The sequence below is a fragment of the Nymphalis io genome, chromosome 22, assembly GCF_905147045.1.
Source record: "Nymphalis io chromosome 22, ilAglIoxx1.1, whole genome shotgun sequence".
Taxonomy (NCBI): domain Eukaryota; kingdom Metazoa; phylum Arthropoda; class Insecta; order Lepidoptera; family Nymphalidae; genus Nymphalis; species Nymphalis io.
In genome coordinates, this window is record NC_065909.1 from 2,483,580 (window position 1) to 2,502,470 (window position 18,891).

At 37.4% G+C, this 18,891-nt stretch overlaps 2 protein-coding genes across 3 annotated transcripts; one reads left to right on the top strand and one right to left on the bottom strand.

Annotated features, from left to right (window-relative positions):
* Nucleotides 1-2,114: 2,114 nt before the first annotated feature.
* Nucleotides 2,115-18,885, bottom strand: LOC126777069 (protein LTV1 homolog). The gene is made up of 11 exons (XM_050499938.1): nt 18,808-18,885; nt 18,575-18,733; nt 18,120-18,239; nt 17,062-17,221; nt 16,460-16,573; nt 12,880-12,992; nt 8,495-8,626; nt 6,811-6,968; nt 4,377-4,527; nt 2,944-3,134; nt 2,115-2,319 (listed from the first exon to the last, which is right to left on the bottom strand). Exons 1-11 carry the CDS (start codon nt 18,808-18,810, stop codon nt 2,142-2,144), a joined length of 1,479 nt encoding a protein of 492 aa, XP_050355895.1. The 5' UTR covers nt 18,811-18,885; the 3' UTR covers nt 2,115-2,141.
* LOC126777103 (uncharacterized) lies at nt 9,514-12,784 on the top strand. 2 transcript variants are annotated; one of them, XM_050499996.1, is made up of 6 exons: nt 9,514-9,653; nt 10,085-10,112; nt 10,525-10,782; nt 10,998-11,253; nt 11,587-11,709; nt 11,837-12,784. In XM_050499996.1, the coding sequence occupies exons 1-6, from the start codon at nt 9,643-9,645 to the stop codon at nt 11,995-11,997; spliced, it is 837 nt and encodes a 278-aa protein (XP_050355953.1). In that variant the 5' UTR covers nt 9,514-9,642; the 3' UTR covers nt 11,998-12,784. The 2 variants fall into 2 exon arrangements, with proteins under 2 accessions (XP_050355953.1, XP_050355954.1); XM_050499997.1 differs by having other exon boundaries at nt 11,590-11,709.
* Nucleotides 18,886-18,891: the final 6 nt, after the last annotated feature.

Below are 18,891 nucleotides of genomic sequence, written 5' to 3' on the forward strand. Positions count from 1 at the left end.
TTTTTATCAGTGATATTTACAATTATATGGACACTGATTTTGAAAAAGCTTTCGATCGTGTAGACCATGTCATCCTTTTACACAAATAACACGGCTTTGGCATTCATGGTGACCTCTTTCGTTGGTTGAAATCCTACATATCCAATAGATGACAAGCTGTAAGAATTGGTGGCTCTTGTTCTGACTACGTTGATATTATTTCTGGTGTCCCTCAGGGGTCACACTTGGGGCCTCTTCTCTATAATACCTATTTGTTTGATATTGGTGCTTGCTTTAAATATTCAAACTTAATGTTCGCCGATGATAAAAAAGTTTATAAAAAAATTAACAAAATAGAAGATTGTATTTTAATACAGAGCGATTTGAATAGATTATACAATTATTATATAATGAACACCACTCACCATTAATGTAAATAAACGCTTGCAAATTACTTTTACCCAAAAAATTAAGAGCACTACTTTTAATTATACAATGACTAGCGTTCCCTTAAAGAAAACTAACCTGATTTTTGATTTAGGTGTTCTCCTAGACTCGAAACTATTTTTAAATAATCACATAGACTTTATAACTAATAAGGCCTATTACTACTTACACACTATATACAATAATTTACACACTCACAAATAACAGTGTAACCACATTCACCCACAACATAGTCTGTGTCGCCTAATCGAATTTTACTGTTTTTTTTTTAACTCATTATTATTTTGTTACATTTATATTTTATTTGTCAAAATTGTGTTGCTACTTCTGTTAACTGTTATTAGGTTTGCATAATTCGATGGAAAACAGTAATTGGATCTATTGGCTGTATATTGTATTTTAATGTAAACATATTTTGTATCATGCTGTTGTTTTTCTTAAATAAATATTGTTATGAAAATGCTCGTAACTCGTACCCACTCCTAATTTACTGGTGGTAGGGCTTTGTGCAAGCTCGTCTGGGTAGGTACCACCCACTCATCAGATATTCTACCGCAAAACAGCAATACTTGATATTGTTGTGTTCCGGTTTGAAGGGTGAGTGAGCCCGTGTAATTACAGGCACAAGGGACATAAAATCTTAGTTCCCAAGGTTGGTGGCGCATTGGATATGTAAGCGATGGTTGACATTTCTTACAATGCCAATGTCTAAGAGCGTTGGTGACCACTTACCATCAGGTGGCCCATATGCTCGTCCGCCTTCCTATTCTATAAAAAAAAAAAAATCTTTAACAACTCTTTAGACAGTTTTTTTTTATAATGTGTTTGTTAACGTTTTGAGAGTTGCGAAAACGGTTGAGCGTAAATAGCGCAACGATTTATAGGCCGCCTAGCTATGTAAAGTCGCGGGATCGATCTTGTTCCTTGTGCTATTGTATACCACATCTAACCCAAGTTGTACACTTAAATTTCTTAAAAAAAATGGCAGTGCTAAGAAAGGGAAAATTGCTTTCTCATATACATACATAATAATTCTAATAAACAATTTCAACAGTTAATTCGAGGTAAATACACACAGAATTTTGTTAACGTTTTATGTCAATAGAGCTGATAACTTGTGTGTTCGCGTGAACGCGCTTATCTCCATATATATTTCGGTTTACCGCCCGATTTGAAAAAAAAAAATTTTTTTTCAGATAACGTTAATAAAATGGTATATTTATATATTAAAGGCGTTCGTTGCTCTTAAAATAGAATATACTTTATCATGATTTTTCTTTTAATTATTCCTAATTAAATTGCAGGTGTATTCATATTACTGCTTGTTAATAAAGCCGAGATGGCCCAGTGGTAAGAGCGCGTGAATCTTAACCGATGATCGTGGGTTCAAACCCGGGCAAGCACCACTGAATTTTCATGTGCTTCATTTGTGATTAATATAAAGACAAATTCATCTCGTGCTTGAAGGTGAAGGAAAATATCGTGAGGAAGCCTTTCTAATTTCACTGAAATTCACCACCACTGCGGGTGCATTGGAGCAGCGTGGTGGAATAAACTCCAAACCTTCTCCTCAAAAGGGAGAAGAGGCGTTAGCCCAGCAGTGGGACATTAACAGGCTGTTACTGTATACGTGACGTCCCAATTAATCATCCCCTAAAAAACGCAAGTCATTAATAAAATACCGTATGTAAATAAAAAATGATTATTATTCTTATTTACAATATTCTGTTCCCTTGAACATTATTTCTATTATTCATCATAATCTTCTCCTGTCGCTTCTTCTCTTCTTTGAACACTTCTTTGTTTGCTTTCTTCTCAACTCTCCTCTCTTTCCTGTATTCTTTGAGTAGACGTTTCCTCTCCTTCTTCTCTTCTGGTGTTTCTTCTTTAGGTCTGAAAAAAACAAACAGTTATAAGATGTAAGATATATATGTTAAAAGTAATAAATAAGTAAATAAAAAAATATTAGTCTTTCTTTTTAATATATTATAGAAAAACAGCACCGCAAAACAGTAGTACTTGGTATGGTTGTGTTCTGGTTTGAAGGGTGGGTGAGCCAGTGTAATTACACGCACAAAGGACATAACATCTTAGTTCCTAAGGCCAACCTTGGTGGCGCATTGGTGATGTAAGCGATGGTTAACATTTCTTACAATGCCAATGTCTATGGGCGTTGGTGACCACTTACCATCATCATCAGGTACTCATATGCTCGTCTGCTTTTCTATACTATTTAAAAAAAAAAATAACAGACGGTACGGTCCCTTGTGACTTTGATAACACCACTGTTATGTGCACTCCCCGTATATTGTAAATATTATAAGGTTAGCAGAAAAGATATTGTTAGCGGAGTGAAGTGGAGTGTTGCAGTGAGTTGAGGTGAGGAGAGAATTGTGAGTTTTGGAGTTTGGTGACAGTTGTATGATAAGTTTTGATATTTCAAATTATGAATGTATTACAGGTACAATTATAATATTAGTATATATAGATGGATTATATCAATTTGTTTTGTAATACCTTATAGATAAAACACTCAATGTAGACAAAACAGTTTCAGCATTGGTCCGTCCATCCTCATCGGAGATGTCATTAGCTTCATCGTTCATCTCGTTGAATTTCGCAAGTGATTTCATTGTTAGCTTGTTATCTTTACCGAGAGTGTCTTCAGGTAATCCTGTTTTTTTATTTATTCTTATTTTTTTTGGTTTCTGAAAAAAAAAATATTTTACGATTTATGATTTATTTAAAATTACTCAATATCAATGGTCCAGATTATTATAAACTTAAATTAAATAAGTAGTTTAGTGGAGGAGTATTGTATTATAAATAAATATATATTAATAAAGAACTGTTTGTAGTTTATAATAATAATAATAATAATGTCCTCCAGACCGATTTCGGCCACGGCGGCCAATCTCAAGTGAGATTAGCCAACTACGCAGGAGATATTATAGTGCACAAGTGTGTGCGCAAACACAGGTGCACTCTCTATTCCCTAAGTCTCATAATCCGATGGGACGGCATTCCGACACGACCGGAAAGAGTTCAGGCGCAGGACCAACGGCTTTACGTGCTTTCCGAGGCACGGGAGTGTACACACTATAAACTTCCAGACTCCGGGCTGCTACTGAGAATTTTCTAATAGAAAAACCCAATAACTTTTTTATTGGCCCGACCTGGGAATCGAACCCAGGACCTCCGGGTCTGCGGCCTTATATCAAGATACTAGACGAACGAGGCAGTTATTGTGCATAATATAGCAGAGATATCGCATGGAATATGCGAATTTATGTCTTATTTATATGTATCGATCGGAATAGGCTCTATATGATTTCTAACGAACCGAGATTCTAGCACGTATTAATCTGTAACGGTGAATGCAATGAAATATAAACTAAAATAATCGAAAAATGTTTAAAATATGTTATTTAAAAAAAAGTAACGATTTAAATCTCCAACTATTAGCAATGTTCTTTATACATTTGAAGACGAGTACGGGTCACGTGCCACGTGGTGGTAAGTGGTCACCATTTTTTTTATAGAATAGGAAGGCGGACGCGCATATGGGCCACCTGATGGTAAGTGGTCACCAAACGCCCTTAGACATTGGCATAGTAAGAAATGTCAACCATCGCTTACATAGCCAATGCGCCACCAACCTTGGGAACTAAGATTTTATGTCCCCTGTGCCTGTAATTACACTGGCTCACTCACCCTTCAAACCGGAACACAACAATTACAAGTACTGCTGTTTTGGGGTAGAATATCTGATGAGTGGGTGGTATCTACCCAGACGAGCTTGCACAAAGCCCTACCACCAGTATCCATAGCATGGTACTGCAAGAATTATAAACCACTTACACACACAGATTTGCCAAGCCCGAGCTTAATATGTCCCTTGTGTCTGCGCAATACACAGTATTATCAGAGTAACAAATTCTAATACATACCTTCGGCTCTTCGATAATTTTAGGATGGTTGTACAAGTTGGAGTATGTCGACAATATCGTTTCACAGTCCCACTTCTCTTTCGGCTCAACTTCCAATGTGACCAGATCATCATCCTCGGACTCTTCTTCGATTTCCTGCAAGCGTTGTATCCTGTAAAATAATATACATAATAAGGGGGTGTACTGAAAAAAAAGCAGAGTTGGCCTAGTGGTAAGAACGCGTGAATCTTAACCGATGATCGTGGGTTCAAACCCGGGCAAGCACCACTGAATTTTCATGTGTTTAATTTGTGTTTATAATTCATCTCGTGCTTAACGGTGAAGGAAAACATCGTGAGGAAACCTGCATCTGTCTAATTTCATTGAAATTCTGCCACATGTGTATTCTACCAACCCGCATTGGAGCAGCGTGGTGGAATAAGCTCCAAACCTTCTCCTCAAAAGGGAGAGGAGGCCTTAGCCCAGCAGTGGGACATTAACAGGCTGTTACTGTACTGTACTGAAAAAAATATTATATTTAATATCCAGGCGCTGTGAGAAATTAATGATATAATTGAGACCTGAGTCTTTTCAGGCAACAAAGAGGCAAATAACCCAATTTTTTTTTTGTATCGATTATTTTATTATAAAAATAATATTATTACAAATTTTCTGAAGGCGATAGCAAAGCAAAAATGTGGTTACAAATGGATATTACTGTTCTTATCTCGTACCCGGAAAACACGATGTTGTCACCGAAGTCGTCAAGCTTGAGTTCCTCTTGCCCATCCTTCATAACCACCAGGCTAAGTGCTGGGAAGAAAACTACGTCCCTGAGGATATGCGAGATGCTAACATCGTCACTCTTTATAAAGGCAAAGGCGATCGTGGCGACTGCAATTGTTACCGCGGAATATCTCTTCTTAGCATCGTCGGTAAAGCCTTTGCCAGGGCCATTTTAGGCAAACTACAAAGGCTCGCCGACCGCGTGTACCCTGAGGCACAATGTGGTTTTAGGTCTCAACGGTCAACTGTCGACATGATATTTTCACTCAGACAGCTACAAGAAAAGTGTAGGGAGCAACATACCCCCCTAGTCATTGCATTTGTAGACCTAAACAAGGCTTTTAACTCCGTGAGCAGATAAGGGTTGTACCGGTTCTTGTCAGAATTGGATGCCCCCCAAAACTCCTAAGAATAGTGCAATCGTTCCACGAAGATATGGAAGTCACCGTCCTGTACAATGGCAACACATCCACGCCATTCGACGTACGCCGTGGTGTTCGTCAAGGTTGTGCACTGGCCCCCACCTTGTTCGAAATATTCTTCTCGGTGCTTCTGAAGGTTGCTTTTGGAGATGAACAGCAAGGCCTCCACTTACACACGCGAACCGATGGTACAACATCTCAACGCTCAAGTCTAAACGCCACAGGGAGGACCTATTTGTAGATAGTCTCCTCTTCGCTGACGACGCTGCCTTCGTTGCTCATGACCAAGCTCAACTCCAGAGTCTAATGGACAAATTTGCCAGAGCGTGCGACCTCTTTTCAATGTCCATAAACTGCAAGAAGACCGTTATTTTAGCGCAAGGATGTTTAGAGCAACCAGTCATCTTGCTTAACGGCGCACCTTTACAGGTGGTTAACAAATTTTGCTACCTTGGGTCGCATTTGTCGAGGAATCTCTCGCTTGATGCAGAAATCGACTTCCGCATCGGCAAAGCAGCCTCTACGTTCGGGAGGCTCTGTACAAGGGCTTGGGATAACAGACACCTTACGGTAAAAACGAAAATGCTTGTTTACCAATCATGTGTCCTGAGCGCACTTGTATGGAGCAGAAACGTGGACAACGTACGCAAAACAAGAACGCCGACTAAACACATTTCACTTGTGCTGTCTTCGGAACATTCTGGGCATCACATGGCAGGATCGCGTGACAAACGAGTCTGTTCTAGGCGAGGCACAGCTGCTTAGCATCATGGCCATTCTCAAAAAAAACGGTTACAGTGGCTGGGACACGTGCATCGAATGGTGCAGACTCGTCTTCCAAGGCAAATACTACTGGGAGAGGTTGCGGATGCACAAAAGTCTGTTGGGCGGCCTATGCTCCGTTACAAAGATTGCGCTAAGCGTGATATGGTTGCGTTTAACATCCCTAGCAATCGATGGGAGGAACTGGCAGAGGACCGTGCCAAGTGGCGACGCCTTATTCACGAAGGTCAATCAAAGCATGACGATGCCTGGTTTAAATTACTAAAAGAAAAACGCACTAGGCGTCATGAGGGGGCTTCAAACCCCCGCCCATCTGGGAGCGCATACACTTGTCGCGAGTGCGGCCGAAGGATCCTCTCCCGCATTGGTCTTTTCAGTCATGAACGCAAGTGCCTTCGCGATGCCGCTTAAATCCGATGCAAAGGGCATCTTTGACAGATGATTTATATATATATATCTCGTACCTTGCTATTTCTTTCTCCTTATCGAGCTGGTATCTCCTCCGTGACTCCTCAAACTCCTCAGCCGCCCTGAGCAGCATATCGTGTGACTCCGGCATAAAACCCTCTATTTCTTCCAAGTCCAACGCGCCTACTTCTGTGTCGTCGTATTCGGCGAACATCTGTAAACACATTTTATATTTAAGTTTGCAATGATTACACGATAAATTTCAGATGACAATACGGCCGATTGGAATCTTTCTTAATGAAATGGTAACATCACGATAAATCCCAAATATATAAAATTTTGGTCACTAACATGAGGCTTGAGTCGAATAGCTTAAACAGTTGCAGTGTTGCTAATGTAAATAAAAACCCTAGATTTCGATAATACTGTAAACAAATTCTGTATATTATTCTTTCGGGTGTAAATAAAAATTTATTATTATAATTATTATAGTTACAATTTGTCAGGTCAATATAAATTATATACACGGTAGCATGCGAAAGCGATCCCGTGGCGCTCCTCGTTAAGAAGGAAAGGGTACCGCTGGTTTTTTAGTGGGTATTCCGATGTTCGGGGCACACTCGGCGCCTTGGACACCGGCGAGCCCCACATACCTCCCCACTGTTCCCGTGGGGGAAATTGCGTTTAATGCGTTTTCCAGCGTTAAAAAAGTCAATATATATTATATTCAAGTACGCTCTTACAAGCACTTTTGAATCGTCATTTAACAATTTTAATAAATAATAAATAATAATAAAATACCACCGGTTCGGAATGTAGATAATCTACCGAAAGGAATCTCCATAGTTATACTATTTAACAATCAAAAAAATTAAAATATAATAATCATATATATATGTATATTATATTTATGTATCCTGTATGAACATAAACGAATAGTAACTCCAAGCTCTTCTATCATTTATATAATCCTGTACTATAATAAGCCTTATAGTAAAGGTACTAAGACAGTGATTCTGTTCCACCAACCACTGTTCCGCGGCACTATTTTGTGCCGCGAAATTCTAATAGTATGCCGCCAAATTTTAGATATAATATAATTCAAATATATTTAATATTATTAAATAATATAATTTAAAAAAGAAAAATTCTTTTAACAGGAAAAAATATTTAAATCCATAAAATTTGATTGGGTTCGTAATCTATTTTACGCAGTGTGTATAGGTAAGTAAATAATTTTTAAACTTATTTTTTTTGTGTGCCACCAAATTTTGAAATTGTTAAAAGTGTGCAACAACAAAAAAAAAGGATGAGAATCACTGTATTAAGGTAACTAATTTAATAATAATAAGCTTGTGTGTCACACGGGCGTCTTCTATTCACAGAGCTGGGCTTGCTTGGCAAATAAATTAATAATAGAATATATATAAAACAACACATTACTGGTGGTAGAGCTTTGTGCAAGCTCGTCTGGGTAGGTACCACCTACTCATCAGATATTCTACCGCAAAACAGCAGTACTTGGTATTATTGTGATCCGGTTTGAAGGGTGAGTGGGCCAGTGTAGTTAAAGGCACAAGGGACGTAACATCTTAGTTCTTAAGGTTGGTAGCGCATTGGTGATGTAAGCGATTGTGAACATTTCTTACAATGCCAATGTCTATAGGCGTTGGTGACCACTTACCATCAGGTGGCCCATAAGCTCGTCCGCCTTCCTATTATAAAAAAAAACATACTGACCCTTTCAAATTTATTATCTAGCAATGATAAACCTTCATTTCGTTTGATTACACTCGACGACATGGAATATTGGGAGAATCGAGATTTGGTGTCATCCTTGTCACCCCATGATGGCATATTAGGTCTTCGCTCCTGAAAAAAAAAAAAAAAACTTCTTAACAAAATTAAAAATATACTTTATTCAAATAGCCCGCTCTTATAAGGATTCATTATCGTAATTTTACAAGACAATTTAAACTTAAAACTATCAAAAATTAGAATGTCGATTCCATCGTGAAGAATCAGAAATAAACTCACAAGTTAATCTTTATCATTCATCATACGTATATAAAAAGCCGAGATGAGCATGGGTTCAAATCCAGGTGAAGACCACTGATTTTTCGTGTGCTTAATTTGTGTTTATAATTCATTATCGGTGAAGGAAAAGATCGTGAGGTAACCTGAATGTGTATCCACCAACCGGCATTGGACAGGCTGTTGCTATTTTATTATACAAATTGAAAATGTAGATTTTATCGCGAAGAATCAGAAACTTAAAAGTACTCTTTTTCTTCCATCATATGTACATACATGTAATAATCTTTTAATCTGTTCAACTCTCTGAGAAATTATTTAATATGCTTCTTTAGTGTTGAAGTTTCATGCCAAATTACATAATAATACATACAATATATAATATTTCAATGTATATGTTTTATATAAAAGTAGCGCATTAATTTGTGGAGTGATAGCGGTGCATTAGTGGATTCCGCTATCGTTCCACGAATTAATGCGTTAAGTTTTAAAACTCTGTGAATTTTAATACAATAACATATTTTCAACAGTGGTTTATTTTTTATTTATATTTGCGTTTTTTTTATTATTACTGCCATTATTTATATTTATTTGCTTTTTTATTTCAAGTTTAATTTTTGTTGTCACAGTTTAAAGCAATAACAAAACGTTTAATTAGAACGTAGAACGGAACTTACAATTATCTTTAGGATGTTGGTAGTACTGTAAAGTGTCAACTGTCAAACTCTAAGGCTAACTTCGCGATTGTTTACGGTTTTAATGCCAGATTCGATTATTTTTATTTAACAAACTATTGTTATAAACATCTTAAAGCTCGATACACAGTAATGGCTAATTGAAACTTCGAGCGTCAGATGACGTCACCGTAAGATTCGAGCGTAAGATGACGTCAGCGTAAAAATTGTTACTTACACATCAATTCTCACTCACCTTAGCATTTACACCATTTTTTTTTATTAAAAATCAGTAACCAATCGTTTTTAAGTAATAAGTAACTACCCCATAAGTTTGTTTCTATAAGTTATTACGTCACATACCTACCGATGGCATTTATTGCTCTTTGCTGTTATTACAACAATGTAATTTTTATTTAAATCAATTATTTATTAACAAATAAATAAACGAGAATAAATTATTTATAGTATTTAATTTAGCTGAAGATATTATTTTATTTTTTAATTAAATAATTTTGTCATTAGTGTCAAAGTGAACAAAATTAAATTCCAATTTTTCCTAAAATAATTTTACATTATATATAGATAATAGAAACGTTACTTTTTGTTTATAAAATATCAGCAAGATGGATATAATGGATAATATACCGGTAAGTAATTTATATCATAACAGACGAGGCCTTAGCCCAGCAGTGGGATATTAACAGGCTGTTACTGTAATTTATATCATAACATTTACTGGTGGTAGGGCTTTATGCCAGTTTGTCTGGGTAGGTACTATGCACTCATCAGGAAAACAACTGTATTTGTAATGGTATTGTTGTGTTCCGGTTTGAAGTGTGAGTGAGGCAGTGTAATTACAGGCACAAGGGACATAACATCTTAGTTCCCAAGGTTAGTAGGGCATTGGCAATGTGAGCTATGGTTAACATTTCTTACAATGCCAATGTCTATGGGCGTTGGACCATCAAGTGGCCCATATGCTCGTCTGCCTACCTATTCTATAAAAAAAAACATACTTTCTTAATGCAAACATAAATTGATTAATCATGTAATTTATAGAAATCTAAGAAGATCATGACCAAGGATGAGGTGGCTTTGTTAATTGATTTAATTCAAAGCAACCCAATCTTGACCAGCAAAGAGACGAATGCCACAACAAACAAGACCAAGGAGGATACATGGACAACTTTGACATCTACATTTAATGCCAAGAACTGTTACATTCCAAGGTCCAAGGTACAATTGAAATTAAAATGGGATAACTTAAAAAAGGCGGCCCGGAAACGAAGTCAACAAATAAGAATGAATAATTTAAAGGTAACCTAAATAGATAAAATTATTTCAAATATTAGTTATAGTTTGTATTAACTGATTTATGATATCTAACAGACTTTAGGACACGATATCTCCGAGTATGCCGACTTAAAAAAAAAAGTTAGATTGTTACTTTCTTTTCATTTGTTCCTTAATATTGATAATTGTATTTTAAATCTAATTGGTTAATTTCTTGGTATTTTTATTACTTTTCATAGACTGATGGTGAACCTGATGCCATACCACCGGATGATATTTTAGAAAAGGTATCAAGTCTCCTAGGGTCCGCTAGCACTAGTATTGTTATCCCATTTGGAAATGATGGAAATGGTTGTGGGAATACTGAGGTGGATGGTGATAATAAGTCGGATACTGTTGATGGGACACATGTATATGAAGATGTTTTTGTCGCTGATGACGAGAGACATATCCTCCCAGATGATGTCGAAGTTTTAATTGAAACTCCTAGCAAAGGTATTACATTTTTCTACTACCTTGTCGTTAATATTATTATATTAATGTATTACGGTGAGCATATCGAAACCCATGTCAATTTTTTAAATTAGTATAAGTAAAAAAAAACTAGGACAAAAATCAACAATAAATTAACTCGAATGACACAATTATATGATGACCAACAGCAGATATGGGTTTCGACATTTTTAATTATTTCAAAAAGTAATGCCTTTTATATAATCTTATTAATGTTACTTGGTGTGTTGTTTGTTTTAATTCTTTCTTAGCAACATCTAAATTATAATTATTTTAATAATATAAATTTATATATTATTATAATTATTTTTATAGTAGACATACAGACAAGGAAAAGAAAAATAGTAGCAAATCAAGAAGAGAATACCACTGAGCCAGAGAGTCCTAAACTTTACTTTGGCATGCCTCTATCGGATCAATTGAAATTAAAAAAGATAGGTGAATTAGTAGCTGCTATTTGATATTGATTATGCTTATTAAAATTTGTGGAACCAAGTTAAAAAACACAACATTGTGCTAAAACTGACAATTATATAATAAATAATTATTATTATGTGTATTTCAGATAAAAAGAAAACAGACCACGATGGACGGTTAGCTCGTAACCTAGCCATAGCTCGTTATTTTGACAAAAAAACTGAAAAACTAGATTTAGAAATTAAACTTTTAAGATTAGAGTTTGAAAATAAACAAAATAGGAATAATAATGTAAATAGTGTTGTATAGATTTATATTGTATATGTTTTAAGGTTATGCATAAACAAGTTTAAATCTTTAAAGTAATTATTTTGAATAGCTTACAAGGCCACAGACCCAAGAACTTGGATTCAAACACTGGGTTGACCAATGAAAACATTTTGTTTTTCTGTCGAATATTTCTGTTTAAACGTTGAAAGTGTACCACGAAAGGCATAACGGCGTAAGCGCCTGAACTCTTACTGGTCGTGTCGGATTTGCAGTTCCATGGGATTATGAGAGTGTGAACACAGAGGGTGTTTGCAAAAATACATGTGTCTATTCTAAAGCTGCATATCCATATCGATTTGTGAACCTTAGATCTGTGCTCCTGAAATACACAACATCTCAAGTTCCGCTGTGAGCCAAGTGGTGACTGGATTTTTTGTACCGAACACAAAGCAGAGTATACTCAGTGTGAAAAAAGTAACACCTTATATTGTTAACTTATGTATTGAGGTTTGTGATCCATCAATCACATATAATATAATTAATACTTTACGTTAAAACTTACATATAAAATATTCTAAATCAAAATATAATTTATTAATAATTATTATTATGGTTATCTTATTTTGGTTATTGTCTGTCATTTACTAAATATGAAATTTTATATATTTGTTTGAGATTAATAATATTTGATAATGTTTGACGATCACCGAGCTGGCATATGTATGTACTTTTTCATGGAGGTTTTGATACTATCCACTTTATTGTAATTTACTACTAGATTGCGCTGTAGACACATTGCATACATGTATACATGTAGGACATTGTCTGCTGGGTTTTGCTAATATTAATATATATATTTCTTTAGTGTCTTGTCTTTTAGTTTTGCTGCTTTTAGTTTACTATTTATAAATGATAATTTACCTGTGATCTATTGCTATCATCATCTGAATCGAGATCAGAAGCGAATGCTTTGTCGGAATCATCATCACCAGAGATGCTGTCGGCTTCATCATCATATTCCTCATCGTCACCACCTAATATAAGATACAAATTAACAAATGGAAAATTAAACCTTATTTACACTACACTAGCTAGTATTATAGCTGGCTCGTACCAGGTTCGGTCAGGCTTTGATATTTTAAATAGCAGTCCTGGAGTTATATATGTGGCAGTGTTATAGTGTCTAAGATATCTAATCTGATAACTATCACAATAATGAGGAACTTTGTTGTGTGTCTGATCTGTATGAGTAATTCTCATCGTATTATGACGACTAACAGTATCATGCTTCTGATTGCTCACACAATCTTGCACTTTAATATCTGACTAGTCTCACTTTTTTTTTTTTTTTTGTCCGGGATGGCAAATGACTCTACTCCACCTGATGGTAAGTGGTAGTAGAGTCCAAACGCGACGACGGCCAGTACAGACGGGAAAAACGTTCTGCACTAGCCGCCATCGCCTTGCCGGCCCGCAAGATGCCTCTTCACGCCTCGTTTGAAGGAACCCGGGTTGTAAGAGGAGGGGAACACGTGAGCTGGTAAGGAATTCCATTTTTTGGAAGTGCGACAAAGAAAGGAGTTGCCAAATTTCTTTGTTCGCGATGGAATTGATGTCACAGTAAGGCGGTGACATCGAGAACCAGCTCGCGTGGACTTAAGAAGGAAGGGGGAAGCAGGAATTAGAGAGAATAATTCCTCAGAGCACTCGCCGTGATACAGTCGATAGAAAGCGCTCAGTGCTGCTATCTCACGACGCAATTGTAAAGGTTCAAGGGTGTTTGTGACCTTTACGTCGCCAATAATGCGTACGGCACGTCGCTGCAACCGGTCCAAGGCCTCAAGTAGGTACTTAGCGGAGCCATCCCAAAGGTGCGAGCAATATTCCACGCAAGACCGTACCTGTGTTTTGTACAACAGGCACAGTTGTTGTGGCGTGAAAAAGCGCCGCACCTTGTTCAGAACTCCGAGTTTCCGTGAAGCTGTTTTTATAACAGCCTCGATGTAATCCCTTGGACTAAGGTCGCAGCGAACGTCCATCCCCAGCATGGCGATTTTGCTTTGTATCATCAGCGGTATGCCACAGAGGGAGGGATGAGGGTAAAATGGTGACTTTTTCGCTGTAAGAGCGCATACCTGTGTTTTCTTGGCATTAAACTCAACAAGATTATCAGAACCCCATTTGGCAATGAGCTCTAACGTCCTATCGAGTTCAATGACAAGATTCTCCCGCCTCTCCTCAGTTTCCGCCCGCCCAGCCACTGCGCGTCCGTGGTATCCACCATGCACTGTACTATAATCTGCATAGCAATGTATGTTCCCAAGGGAGAGCATATCATTGATATGCAAAAGAAAGAGTGTGGTAGATAGCACAGATCCCTGGGGGACCCCAGCATTCACTACATAGAATTGTGAAGCGCAACCATCAACTAAAACACGAAGGCTACGCTTGTGTAGGAAGCTGGCAATCCAGGTGCATAGCTGAGCAGGCAGACCATATGCCGGTAGCTTGGAGAGAAGACTTCTGTGCCAGACCCTGTCGAAAGCCTTGGAGATATCGAGGCTGACAGCCAACGATTCTCCATGCTTGTCGATAGCTTCACCCCAGAGGTGTGTTACGTACGCTAGAAGATCACCTGTGGACCGTTTTGGTCGAAACCCGTACTGACGATCATTAATTAGACAGTGATCTTCTAGGTAATGGATCAGTTGGTTGTTTAAAATCCGTTCCATCACCTTACAAAGTACTGAGGTGATAGCTATTGGCCGATAATTTGCCGGGTCAGACCGATCCCCTTTTTTGGGAACCGCTTGCACATTAGCTCTTCTCCAAGCCTCCGGCACACTTCCCGAAGAGAGAGAAAGTTGGAACAGGCGCGTTAACACAGGAGACAGCTCCGCTGCGCACTTCTTCAGCACTATGGCTGGTATTCCATCGGGACCGCTAGCTTTCCGTACATCAAGTGATTGCAGCTCCGCACGCACATCACGTTGCCTGATTTTAATGTCAGGCATCGTATGGCCACATGCAGGTATTGTAGGTGGCAGTGCACTACAATCATCGATGACGGAATTGTCGGCAAAGAGTTTAGCCAGGAGATCAGCTTGCTCTTGCGGACTGTGAGCTAGCGATCCGTCCGGATTTCTGAGCGGTGGCAGCGAAGGTTGGCAGAAATTGTTTTGCACAGACTTGGTCAGACGCCAGAAGCTACGGGAGCCCCTAGGATGCGAAACAAGGTCATGACCAATCTGTACAATGCGCTGTGCATCCGCTCTCGTGTATGCCTTTCTATAGGACTTGGAATTTTTATTATAGTTTGCTTTCAGTGAGTCAATGTTAGATGCCCCGCTAATACAGCCGTTGATCCACTTGCGATATGCCGCCTGCTTAGATGATACAGCATCGGCACATTCACGAGTGAACCAACGGTTACGCGTACTCCTACTGACGAGATCTGATCTAGGAATGTAGTATTCCATTCCCAGCATGATCTCGCCAGTAACAGCAGCGGCACTAGCTGTCGGGTCATTCCCACTGAAGCAACGTTCCTTCCAAGGGACCGACGCATAGTAATCGCGCATACCGTCCCAATCCGCCGACTTATAGTGCCAAACGCGACGTTTGCATACCGCTAGTGGCGGCAGCTTGGCCTGTGGCACTCTGGTAGAAATAAGGCTGTGATCCAAAGAGCCAAGAGGAGCCTGAACCACAACCTGATATTCCACCGGGTGAGAAGTCAGCAGAATGTCCAGTAGAGAAGGTGCTTGCCCATCAATGTCTGGGATCCTGGTGGGCTGATCAACCAGTTGGGTCAAGTCATGTGTGAGAGCAAAAGCATGAGCAGTCCTTCCAGCATGGTCAGTTTTGAGGGATTTCAACCAGGATTCGTGGTGAGCATTACAATCCCCTCAAAAACACCAATTCCGCGTTAGGAAATTGCTCTTGCGCAGCATCTGCCATCCGACTAAGATGGTCAAATAATCGGCTTGTCTCCAAGTCACCATTGTGGGATCTGTAGAGGCACACGTAGACTCGGCTCTGACGAACCAGGTCCACACGTACCACCAACATGGAGAAGGAGGGGTCCTCCAAGCAGCGCAGTCGGTGACAGCAAACATCCGTCCTGACGAACAAGCATACTCCGGCTTTCGCTTTGAAGGATTCTTCAAGCGTGTAGCCGGGATAATTAAGGTAGCTGGTATCGGCAGGACGGAGTATTTGTGTCTCCGTGAGAAACAACATTGCTGGCCGTGCTGTCTCGAGATGGTGGTGGACAGCGTTGAGGTTAGTGTGGAGTCCTCGGATGTTAGAGAACTCGACCTCAAACTTTAGAATGGCCACTGATCGAAGTTGTTAGGAGGATATTATTTGAAATTACCCATAAAAGTCAAAGAATATAATATACTAACATTATCATTATTGCAATTTCATTAATAGATATGATTAATTTCCCTCTAATTTATTGCTTAAAGCATAATATATATTCATATAAAAACCTTACCTTCACCCATTGCCAATTCAATGAAGTTGTCTTCTAGCTGATTGCTAGGGTCATCGAAATCAAAGTCTTCATCTAAAGCTGCTACTACATCGGGGTCTAAATCCAAACATAACCCTGAAAAAATACAACACATTAGTAATTTATTTAACAGAAGAAATTGGCACCCTTGGGCTGCCCAAAGCCCAGATTTTATTTGAATCCATTAATTATTTGGTAAAGTACTATTAATACAACTCGGACATCAATCCATTTCTATATGATTCAATTTCTTCCAGAATAGAATAGTAAAAAATTGCATATATTTTAGGATTTGATCTTTCTTTCTGTCTGCGTGATGCTTAGCAATACATTTGTGTATTCATTTCATTTTATTATTTTGTAATTGTCAAAACAATTAAACTCTTTAATAAGTAAACGGAATACTTAATATTTAATTAATTAAAACTTATGACTAATTTAATGAAATTCTCACATAAATAACTCATATTCCCCTTATATTTTTTATGTAGATAGTTGGACTGATATAGTCAACAATTCAAAAACTCAATTTAAAAACTAAATTGTTTATAATTTCCTATTATCATATTTTGTCTTATCGATACCTTGTGAAGCGGCTTTATTCAATAATCCAACATCTTCCTCTACTTCCGAAGCAAACACTGAACTGGGCAGCTTTATGTTCTCCGTCATATCATTTGCATCATCATCGTCTTGATCATCATTTATATTTGTTTGCTTTTCTCTTCGTTTGTGTGTGGTTTTCTACAATCACAATAAATTATTTCAAAATTAAACATGAAATTAATTGATCGTTTTTCAGTGAAACAAACAATATTAAGCTAATACTATATATTCTCCTGACAAGATGTCCATTACAGCTGTCAATTTCAAAGAAAGTATTATAATTAGTACAGAGATATGCAATTGGAATTCCTTGACAAAAACCATACAAAATTTTTATTGTATTGGATTTTAATATGGGAACTTATTATAGACAAAATTATGAGTTAGTTATTAGACCAAAAGTACAGCTTAATATATAATACTTAAATGATTATACTGTTGAGCTTTATTTAAATTTTGTTTAAAGTGTACTCGTCAATATGCGACCAGTGATAATTTTTTCCATAATTTATATTTTGTTTTGTTTATATTTTCTTTTTTTTTTTTTATAGAATAGGACCCCGTGCTGTACAGGGGCAGCGACGTCATGTCGATGAGTAAGTGATTACTGTAACACGCAATATACAGCCATTATACATTTGGGTGTGTGTGTGTGTGAGTGGGGGGGTTTCTTTATAGAATAGGAAGGTGGACGAGCATATGGGCCACCTGATGGTAAGTGGTCACCAAACGCCCTTAGACATGGGCATTGTAAGAAATGTCAACCATCGCTTATAGACAATGCGCCACCAATCTTGGGAACTAAGATTTTATGTCCCTTGTGCCTGTAATTACACTGGCTCATTCACCCTTCAAACCGGAACACAACAATATCAAGTATTGCTGTTTTGCGGTAGAATATCTGATGAGTGGGTGGTACCTACCCAGACGAGCTTGCACAAAGCCCTACCACCAGTAAATTCATAAATACCACCAGTAAATATTATAGACATTAAAGTATATAATATACAAATTTAATAAAGATAAGAATACTTACTGGCTGTAGCACCATTGTGACCTCCCTTGTGTCTTTAAGATGTTGTAAGTAATTATAATCGTCGTCAAAATATATTCCATATTTTCTCTGCTCTTCAACCCTTTGCTCTGATGTTAATTCCTAAATAATGACAATTTTAAATTATTCTCACTTATATATTGTCTAATTAATTGTAATAAAAATTACTATAATAAATTATTTACTTTATTCAAGTAGATAAGCACTGTTGGATCTTGTATGAAATAACGGCAGTAAATTCTGTTTTTTTTTTTAGTTATATCAACAAATTATTACACTAACACAAGTGATGTGAGTTCATTTAAATACATATAATTAATTGATGATAATATGATAATAAACTATATTTTATATATGTGTGTAAGATTAATAAATTATAGCCATTCAACAAGTCTTATTATTACCTGAACTTGTGCATAGGTTATCTATATACTTACAGGATCTTTTTCTTTCCTGGCTGGTATATTAGCATTTACCGGTACAAGGACACGTTGTGGTGCACTTTCATCAGCTACCAGAGGGTCTCTTTGTGATCTATGAACTAGATTGAAAGTGACTGCTTTCTTGCGATCTATAAACTTCTTTTTAGCTTTCGGCTAAAACAGGACACAATAAAATTATTAGCTAGTCATATTTCCTTGGATATTCATTATAATTTCAATTTATTTACCATTGTGATAAACTTTTTAAATTGCAATATTATTGAAATATAGAAATAAGGTCCAAAAACATGTGTTGTTTTGTCAAACACAGG